Consider the following 11,216-nt stretch of genomic DNA (forward strand, 5'->3'; position numbering starts at 1 on the left):
TTTTCGCCAAAATAGTTTGAATTTATACTCGATTTTTATGGAAACGACCTCCCGGATGCAATAGTGAGGTTGAAAATGCTCTAAGATGCCTCCAAAAAATGCAGTCCCTTAGATCCAAAAATAAAAGCCTTCCACGATGTCTCCAAAAACCAATCAATGAAGTCCCAATGGCTCTGATAACATGTGAGATTTTGCCAAGATCAAAGGCATAATGAAAAGTATAAAAATAGAGACAAAAGAATGACAAGAACAAACTATATTCTCATCAATATGAAAATAATCAACTAGATTCACCAATACAATGAATATAGGCCTTCTTATATAGGCAAGGCCATATGGATGTACGAGCACACAATCATGACATGTGGCTCAATGAGAAACAAGGGTAGGTAAGAAATACTAGGGGTAGGTAGGAGAAATAATATAATATTCCACAAGAGGTGGATGACCCACCGAATGTGGAGTGTAACAACAAAACAAGGCCACAAAAGGTGGAATTTCTCCTACAAGCTCTATCCCTATGTGCACACTTCCCTAAGTGTCTCAAATCCAAACTACGAAGAAATGCATTATCCTAAGTTAACTTAAGTAAAGTGTAATAATATCCATAATGAATATTTATTTACACCAACATTGAAAATAAACTTGGGGCACATGAGGCCCCTCTTAGAAAAGTCATCATGAGAGATAAGTAAAACCCTCTAAAAACATCTCCCAATGCTTTGCAACTATGGTTATAGGTAAAGCTTACTTGGTGCAAACCCAAGTTAAAAATGAGAACCTTCCTGAAAATAAGGTTTTATGGATTATTTTTATTAATAGATTTAACATCACTTTGCATACCCCATTTGATATAACCTTCATGTGCAACATCATAATTCAAAAAAAAAGTTAGCAACACAATTATCTTCTCTATATTTATGACAAATTCAAAACTTCAATGAGGAATCAATCAACAACAATGTCTTGCAATTGATTTGCATTTAAGTTCAATAGTTTTATTTTTGGCATATTAGTCGTTGATTGCATTTATTGGTTTTAGCACTGGAGCTTCACTGGCTATGCAATATTATATCACCTACATTCATATTGGGGGGTTTGATATCCCCAAAAATGAGCTCACCATATTGCCTATCTAGTGAAAATTGGGGGGTTTCTAATTCAGGATATGAAAAAATGCAATATGTGGTGAAAATATGGGGGTTTTTAATTTGGGTTGTGTATTGCGAGGGGGTAACAAAAAAGGAGTTTAGGGGAAAAAAAAAATTAAATAGGGGGATTCTTTAGTGTGCCATGAACGCACGTGGTATAACTCAGGTTCACTAAGTGAAGCCCTCGTGGGTTTTAGCTATCACATAATTTTTTCACATCATATTATTTTGCTTATTTTAGTGTGTCATTGATGAATTGGTCATTTATCGCATTCAATGCATTTGTTGCCAATTTATAGTTTGAGTTTTGACTATTTGTTATATGGACAATTATGTTGCAATTTTTTTGTGGCGTCATATATATAATTTTTCTTGATTGCATGTTTCAAGTTTTGGTGTGCTAAAATGATTTAATATTTCAAATTTAAATTCTCAAACATTTCAAGGTAAATTTTGCAAAAGTTTAAATTTAATATGTGAAATCGATTTAAACAATTTAATTAAATTAAACTTTTTCGAAAAATGATCTAAAAAAAGTTGATGTTTAATATTTAATAATGTTAAATGTTTGTATTTCCATTTAGAATTATAAATCATCCACAGTTTTTTAAAAGGTCACGATGCTTCTTGATGAGATTTTTAAAGGTCGTGACTTTCATAAGGCAAGTGAAATGCTTGTCAAAATGAAAATCAAGGACAGAATCACACCCAGCTTTTTTCCCGAATGTGAAATTTTTTTATGGATAGTTCCAGGCCTTGTTGTCGAATCAATACTAGTGACAACAAATTACATTTCAATTGAGGAAGATATAACATGTCATTAAATTCTTCAAAATAGTCACTTCAAAATGTCATATGTTGTGTGGCTCCAATATATAAAACCCAAGCATCATACCATGCAGTATTAAATAAATTATAATAGACAAAATCTGAAATGGAAAGTACGCAATGATCATTATCACTAGAGCATGTAGATTAGACTGCTCTTGAAGTTTTATAATCATCATAATGTTTTTTCGTTTTATATTTTAGTTTAAGAGAATTTTCTCTCTTATGCTATGAAAGCTTGCATTCATGTACTTCATGACTAACTTTTCGACCACATTGTTTACAATACAAGTGGTGCATATTATTTGATTTTCAAGTTGGAAGTGGCCTTTGCCATATGCACCTCCTTTTCCTCTATTTTTTCCATTGAATTCTACTTTTTTCTCTATCACTATCACTATGACCACCTATAGAAGAGCTCTTATTTGGAGGTTTGTCTTTTTGGTGAGAAGGGAAAACATTGTCATCAATGTTATCAATTTTTATTTCAAAAAATTTATCACATTCTACCAACTAATAAAAAGTGATGGTCTTCAATCGGTTACTTTCTTGAACAGACTCCAAATAAGTGGAATGTCTTGCCAGAAGAACACTTTTTTTATGGTTCAAATTTCAAAAACCAAATGCATGACATCTCCATTCTTTTTATTCAAGATTAAATAACTTGAATTGTAATTGAATAAACTCCAATTTAAAATAAGAATCATATAGAATTCTCAATTTTTAAGAACATCAAATATTTACACCCTTATGTATCTAAACATGTATCCATTGATAGAATCTCTTATCAAGACCAAAGCTTTTGAATTTTTATGTTGCCGCAGTTATCTTGCTTTTACAAGAGCAAGTGTTGCAGGTTGAGTGTCTTCGTCACAAATATTCCACCACCAGTAGTTAAAAACAAGAATGTTTTCTATTTCCATCCATGGATTTTTGCCAATTAAGGTTTTCCCCAATCACTGATACAACAAACTACATTGTGGATTGGGGAAAAATGTACACAACTTGCACAGTTTGCAGAATCAAGAATATTTTTTTAATTTTAAATGAGAAAGCAAGAAAAAGAATCTTTGTGACAAGAGATAAATAACAAAAGATTAAATTGATTTCACTTGAATTAATTTCTGCCTTCTCTTTTTAAGCAGTTTCTGCAGCAGGGGCATTCAGTTACCATCCACCAAGTTACCGTCTCCTTGCATGAAACTACCAAAGAACTGAAAAAATATCAGAAAAAGAAACTAACAGCAATAACCCATGAATATTAATACATTGACAAAGAGGCTGCACACGGTTTGCAAGGCATGTAAACTGTTTAACAAAATGGCTGCAACTTTGGGAATTAGAAAAAGAAATGAACATGATTCATGAAGGAAATTTTTTAAGATCTTGCAATTTGGGAGTAAATTCACAAGGAACAAACAAAAGAAGAAATGGTGTAGCTTATGGCCTTGCTAATATCTATTAAACAAAAGAAGAAATGGTGCAGCTTAAGCTTGTATTATCAGGACAAAAGGATTTAAACAAGTCTAATTAGCATTGGCTTATCATGGTTGAAGGTAGAATGATGGAGTGTGTTTGGAACCATGTAGAACCCTTCATATCTTAGTCTTGACTTTATTAAATGTACACGAATGATATTTTCCTGGTCAACAATTTTCCATAATTCCTTATGATCCTTCTTGTAATTTTAGTTTTGTGCTGGCTTAACCCCTCATGACTAAAGTTTTGCATACCATGTTAAGAGCTGAAATTATGGAGAGTTAATGGGCTCTGAGATTTCCTAAATCTGTGATCATATACATATATATATATATGAGATTGAGACTAGAGTTTACAAAACAACTATTACTCTTTGGTGGATCTGTAACCCTTCAAACTTTAAATCCAGAGTTAAAGACATTAAAGAAAATCGATATAAAAATCCTAAATCCAAATTGACTCCAAGGATAATAACTTGGAGCTGGCATGTGCCCTCTCTAAATAAGCTCAATTCAAGCCTTGAAGTCCAAAGCTGAAATATGAACAAGCATGGCTTACCTTGACAATTGCGCCTCCTTAGTTAGGGAAATTCAGTTTTGGACTCAGAGCTCCCTTCTCTCAAATTTTTTGGCGAAGAGTATAAAATTTAAACCCTATATTATCTGCAAGTGTCATCTTTAGAGTGGATCTGTGTGACCTTTGTCAGACTATCATGCATTACAAACCTAGAGGAGGAAATGAGCTGTAATTTATGTAGTTCCTCAAATGTGAAATAATGAGGTTAGTAATCTAGAATAGGAAATGGGATTGAAATCCCTAGTGCAGTCAAGTGCATAAGGGCACTCTTGTCTGTAGTTCAAGTTCTTCGACCCTGGATCCCTTGGAGTTCACTACTTATTGAGGCATGTCCCTACATAAATGTGTTGTATTGACGTCTCTTGTAAACCTGAGATGAAGTTAAAACTCTTTAAAGAAAACTTTTGCTAAGATGTTGGTGGTGAATTACCATTGAGTTCTAGTCCTCATATCCTCATCTGAATTTATAAGGGCATTCATACCAGTAGATAAGCTTGTGATAGAAGTTTTGGTGATTGTTGACCCTTCAGTGAAATCTATGGTCATTGATCTCTCAGAGTTAACCACAAGACGCCACCTATTCACTAGTGGAAGAGCTAGGTGGATTAAGTTGTTCTTTATAGAGAAACAAGTGGAAAGCACATCCTATCTTCCAACCCATCTCACCCAGGATTGCAGAAACCTCTGGAAATTCTACTGGAGCAATCGCACTAGATATTTTTTTAATAATATATTATGCTGGAAGAGCCAAGGAGCTTAAACAATTAATATATTGTGTCCAGACAATGAAGCCCATGCATCGAACACACAACTGCCTTGAGCAGTAAGTTCTTAAAGAATGTTGAGGAACTTTTATAATCCTCCAAAAACAAAACTCATATGTTTTCCCAAGAACTTTTATTGAAAAACCTGTCTGCATATATACACTAATGATGCCCAGTAAAGCTTCAGAATAACTAGCTGTAAATTTATTTTTCTTAATTTGTAAAGTGGAACCATTAAACTTAAATCTTTGTAAAATATATAGAAACTAAATAACTGCAATGGGGAGGATGGAGTTTCAAAATTTGAAATTCAATAATGTGAGCATGAAAGCTATGGTGACAGGAACTATGATTAAATTTTGTAAGTTGTTTTTACATTTTCCTGCAACATTGTTTCCCACATAAGGGCATCTTGACAATCATAAACTGATAGAAAATTCATACAAATACAGATTGCTTGAAATTGGCATCTTTATCAGTAACATACAGTGAAAAGTTTTACATTTTATCCATTACAAACAAAAAAACTTTCTTATCCAAAATTCAGGATTGGAATAGCCATAAAAACAAAGGAATAGTGTGGGCAAGACAGGCTTGTCTTACAAATTTACATGGCCATGTAGATTGTAGGCAAGAACTACATCAAGAAGTTTCATAGCATGTTGAGCTCCAATTGGAATTTCAAGTGCTCCAAGAATTGAGTTGATGGAAACAGGAGAAATAAGGATGTTGAAGGCACTGTTTTGCAGTTAATCTTTTGTTGGGATCCACCTGCAACATCTTCACAAGCAAATCCATCCCTATTGAGTATCCCATCTTTTCAGCTGTACTTTCAAGCCGATTCTGCAAATCAAAACTTGAGAGATAATGCCTGCTGAAAAGCTGGACAAGGGCAGTTATCATCTCAAAGGAAGAGCCTCCCACATGCTGAAATACAAGAATTAGCTGCTCTTCTGGACACTGCCCACAAAATATGGGCTCTCCTATCACCATCTCTGCAAAAATGCATCCCAGTGCCCACACATCAATTGCAAAGCAATTGTATGTTTTTTGTTGCTGCATTAGCAGTTCAGGAGCTCTATACCACAGTGACACATATTCTTTCCCATTCCTCTCCATCAAACCATTCCTTTTATCCTTCACCGTCGTAGCCAATCCAAAGTCTGCAAGCTTAATTTTGATGGCTCCTTCTTTGCTAATAGAGAGCAGACAATTAGAAGGCTTGAGATCTCTATGTGCAACACCCATGTCATGGCAATAGGCCACACCACAGCAGAGCTCCCACATTAGCCCTTTCACCAGCTCAGGCCCATTGTTACTAAAATAATAATTATTATATGAATATCCTTCATGTATATATCTCTTGATGAATGACAGCAGGTCCATATCCATAAACTCCATAGCAATATAAGCAATTTCATCTGCAGTTACATTATTTTTGGTTGTTTCCTTCAAGAAACAACCCTGCACTATTTCTGCCTTACCCCGTCCGAGAATCTGCACCACATATCGACTGGGAAATAACAAATTCAGTATCTCACTCTCCTGAAATGCAACATCAATGCATGAAGATGTTTTGACTGCCACTGTATTCCCCCATTTAAAATCCAGAGCCTTTGCCACTGTTCCATAAGCCCCACTACCTAAATAGTTTGTCAACCTGTATTTGATCTCCATCAAATAATGCTTCAAAATGTCACTTCAATTTGAAATATGTTGAATGAAATGTATTTATAAAAAATTTCTATAGCATGCAAAATCATCTGAAACTATATATAGAATTTTTCATGTGGAAATATTTTTCATTTTTCTAAAATTAGAATGTTCAAAAAAAAAACCTAATTGAAATAAAATTAGGAATTGCGGTAGTCCAGATATCACTTTTGCTTAAAAAAATAATAAAATGTTTGTTGTTTTCAAAAACAATATTTTTTAATTATTATTTTATATTATTAAAATGTAATAATATTTTGATGTGATTAAATATTAATCTTTAATTTCTTTAATATGTTATTTTTAGATTTTTTTTAAATAATTTTTAAAATTTAAATATTTGTAGTTGTTCAAATTAATTTTTTTTTTTCATAACGTAGCACTATTTAATACTTATTTATTCAAATAAATTTTATCATATTCTTAAACCTTCAATATTTTTAGTGTTTTGGTGTAAATGAAATGGTAAATAGAATCAAGATGCATTTGAAAGCCTTGAAATTAGTTGAACAAGCATTTGAAATTTTTAATCAATGCATCATATTTGTTCATAGAATAAGAAACCATTACCATGAGACCCTCTAACTTATGGGACAACTTAGTGGACAAGATCAAGTCTAGAATTAGCACTTGGAAAGGGAAATGGCTCTCTTCAGCTGGCAAGGCTACCTTGGTTAGATCGGTCTTATCAGCTATGCCCATTTTCCATCTTTCCCTCCAACGGTTGTCTTCTTCCAAACTTGCTAAGATCAATAAGCATCTCAGAACTTTCTTTTGGCAAGGAACTGATAGCAACCACAAAATCTCACTCATTTCTTGGGACAAGATATGTACACCCAAAGAGGATGGTGGTATCGGCATCAAAAACCTACGAGATCAAGGTAGAGCTTTGGGGGCCAAGCTGGTTTGGAGATTATTCAGATTTCCTCACCTCAAATGGGCAAGATTACTTAACCTCAAGTACCTTAATGGAGATGATCCAACCCAAATCTTCAGGGAGCTCAACCCTCCCAAAGGTTCCTGCCTTTGGAATTTTATGCTTGATTGTAGGAAGATTATCTCTGATGGGCTAACCTGGAACCTGGGGTCTGGGGACAAAGCCCTCTTCTGGTCAGATTCTTGGGGAGGGTATAAAGCCATTGAAAACATCCATGACTTTGGGATTACTTGGGCCCTTCTTGAATCACATAGAGCCCCCCTGCTAAATAGTTATCTCTCCCCTTCAAAGGAAGGGTTGGCTGGCAATGGATCGAAAGGGATGGTGAAGCCATCTCGGAGAGGGACAAGCATAAAATTTTGTCAATTCTTAATTCTAGGAACTTTGTCTTAAGTCGATGAGGACAAGCTCGTATGGGAGGGCTCCTTAAAAGGAGAATACAATTCCAAAGATGGGTACTCTCACATATCCAAAGCAGTTTTAAGACCTAAAGTAGAGCTTCCATTGAATCTTTGCTGGGATAGAAACTGTTTGCCTAAGGCGGGTATTTTTTCCTGGCTAGCAATCCAAAGCAAACTTCTCACTACAGACAAATTTAAGCGTATGGGCTATGAGGGTCCTAGTAGATGCCCTCTATGTGAAGCAGAGGAGGAGGACACCAATCATATACTCCTTAACTGTCCCTTTGCTCATCAATGTTGGATCTGGTTCACCAATAAACTTGAATGGTCTGCAGCCTTTCCCAACACCATCTTAGGGATGCTCATGGCTTGGCATCTCCTTAGGCGTGGATGTCTCTTTGAAGGTTTATGGAGAGCTCTCCCATCATCCATAATGTGGGAACTCTAGAAAGAAAGAAATAGGCGCATCTTTAAGAATGAAAAACTAGATGCCCTAAGAATCATTAATAAGATAGAGTCAGCTGTCACTGAGCTTGTGAACAATAGACTCACCTTAGGTTCACTTAAAAATGCTTCTATATTTTATTGGAATGAAAGGGTAAAAAAACGATGGAAGGGCTTGTCCTTTCCTCCCTTTGTAGGAGTAGGTCCTTCAGCCAACCTCCGATCTAGAGCGTCATGCAGATGGAAGCCCCCTGGTGAAGGGTGGCTGAAGCTAAACTTTGATGGGGCTGCCTGGGGCAACCCAGGGCAAGCTGGGATAGGATGCATTGTTCATAACTGGGAAGGAAAGGAAATAGCATCCCTTGCCTCTCTGGCTGGCATCAACACAAATAACTAGGCAAAATTGATGGCCCTGGTGGAAGGCTTGCTCTTATGCAGGAAACTTGAAGCTAAATGCTTAGATATTGAGGGAGATTCGGCTATAATTGTCAATGCTCTAAGAAAAGGGAGCATGCCCAATTGGAAACTTAACACCTTGCTATCAAAGGCTATAGACCTATGCAAAGGTTTTGATAGGTTTACAGTTAATCATATCTATAGGGAAGGTAATAAAAGGGCGGATGAGCTAGCTAACTTGGCGGCTGATGGCATCAAGTTCCTATCTATGCCAACCTAAGACAAGATCTGTCTTCATGATCCTCTCACATCTTGCATGTTTGGATCTTAGTTACCTCGGTTTAGCTCCATACTCAAACCTTCCCCTGAACCCTGCAATTTAGATAATCATTAATCTTTTATATATATATATATATAGGCATATCCAGATAGTTTACATATCCATATTTAGATCTATAAGGAGATTCAGGGCGACCTCAAACTTTCTCTAATATATATATATGGATGTATGCATACATATAGTATATATGTACATGTATGGATATATATGTGTGTGTGTATATACACGCAGATACAAACACATACACACATTCATACATAAATACACATATACAGGTATATATATACAATTATATGTATGTATGTATGCATGCATGAGTGTATGTATCTACATACATTCACACATATATTTCTTCAGATATATATATATATAGATATATCCTTGAGATAGATATATATATATATATATTTACATATATATATAAATATTTACATATATATATAAATATATATTCATTTATAGTTTCATATATATATATACATATTTATTAAGATATAGACTTATATATATAAACATATATTTTTTCAAGCATATTTATATCTAGATAGGTTCAGATCCCAGCAAGTGTATCTTTAGATTTAGAGTCATCTCTGATTGTTCAAATCCTCTAAGCTGCTTATCCAAATACTTTCGGAGCCATTGTTTAAATATTCAATTATTTATTTAATCCTCTAGGAATATCTCCTCTTACCTTCACTCAAATCATACAGATATTTTGTGATTTAATTGGCATCATTTTCCTTTCTTATCGAGCTATACCTAAATGCAACTTTATTGCCACGATGTCATGTCTAGATAAGCTTGAGGATTAGCAGAAGACTAATCCATACATTAAATAAGTATAGGTTTATAAACATGATTTCATATCTCACCTAAGTATATGCGGCATGGATATAAAGCTAATATTATTAATGTAAAGATGGCCTTCCTCTAAGACTTAAGTCTTTCTAGGTATCTGTGGCTATATTTTCCATTGTCCGAACCCCTATAGTTGGAGAGCTTCAGTTGCGGTATGAAACATTATTGTCGGACATCACACGTCAGCTTCCTTTCTCGATCAAGGCCTTTTGACGGCTCATTGCGAAGTTGAGTTTATGTCTCCGCAGTGATGGGACAGTTGAGGTACCCTATGCTTGATGGCTATAGGGGTTAATATTAATGATCTTGCACCTTGAAATTTACACTCCATGTTTGGTATTTACTCTTTAGTAGTTGCCCATTATGCAGCTTTAAGAGTGCGAGTCCTATTTTGGAATGCTAAGTTTCTTCCTGCTAAGCAAACATGGATACGACACTTAGGCTTTTGGGGCTGAAACGTCAGATGGCCTTCGTCGGTGAGATTAAGGATGAAAGGCTAAGAGGTATTCTTGTCCAACAGAACCCCTTGATTTCTGGAGCGGTAATGAAATTTCTTGGGAGGGATTTCATTATGAACGAGGACCGAACCAGAGCAAACTCAGATATTGCAGCAATGTTTCTAGCCCTAGCAATGTATTTTGAGAGGGATAGGGACACGGTGGCAAAATTATATAAGAAGGTCTTCATTAAAGACATTCTTGGTGAATTGGAACGGGTTATGGTTAATATAGATGAAGAACTCACAGCTCCCAAACCACAGGACTATGATGTCCTTATCAGGAAAAATAACCCGGTCCCTCGCTCCCCTATTCTGGTAATTGAAGACCCGGTGGCTTTCGAAGCTCTGTGCTTTGTCAGAAGTAGGAATTTCCTATTTCTCCCTTGGATTCTCCAAGTTAAGAAACCCCCACGGGAGAAATGGTTGCAGAACTATCTGGAGGTGGAAAATATCACGATCATCCTTGATCATATGCCTCTCCCTCGTTCCCATGTTGCCCTCTCAGTAGATGCACTAGAGGGCTCTGGGCCTCGCCCCCCCTACAAGTTGAGCAAGAAAGGATTAAGGCCCTAGAATGGCATTCTTCAAGGACGAGGTCATGTTATTAGAAATAATCTTTTGTGTTTTAAGTAGTTATAGAATACTTAGAGGCAATACGCTAATAGCCTTTTTATCCTTTTTGAAAAGGAAGGCTGCATAGATGATCTTTCAAAACTTTTCCATTTAGACTTGAGATGGTTTTTGCCTCTTGCTGTTTTTTGATTTACAAAGACATGAAGCTATTTATCCATAAGAAATATATAGATAGGTGATTATATAAAGACATAATA

General features: G+C 35.4%; 1 protein-coding gene across 1 annotated transcript; it reads right to left on the reverse strand.

Moving 5' to 3' along the window:
- Positions 1 to 5,479: 5,479 nt before the first annotated feature.
- Positions 5,480 to 6,475, reverse strand: LOC131048436 (cyclin-dependent kinase B1-1-like). The gene has a single exon (XM_057982391.2). It carries the CDS (start codon positions 6,473 to 6,475, stop codon positions 5,480 to 5,482), a length of 996 nt encoding a protein of 331 aa, XP_057838374.2.
- Positions 6,476 to 11,216: the final 4,741 nt, after the last annotated feature.

This window comes from Cryptomeria japonica, chromosome 8 (assembly GCF_030272615.1).
Source record: "Cryptomeria japonica chromosome 8, Sugi_1.0, whole genome shotgun sequence".
Taxonomy (NCBI): domain Eukaryota; kingdom Viridiplantae; phylum Streptophyta; class Pinopsida; order Cupressales; family Cupressaceae; genus Cryptomeria; species Cryptomeria japonica.

Coding starts and splice junctions, on each gene's coding strand:
- LOC131048436 (XM_057982391.2), bottom strand. CDS start 6,475: ATGGAGATCAAATACAGGTTGACAAACTATTTAGGTAGTGGGGCTTAT.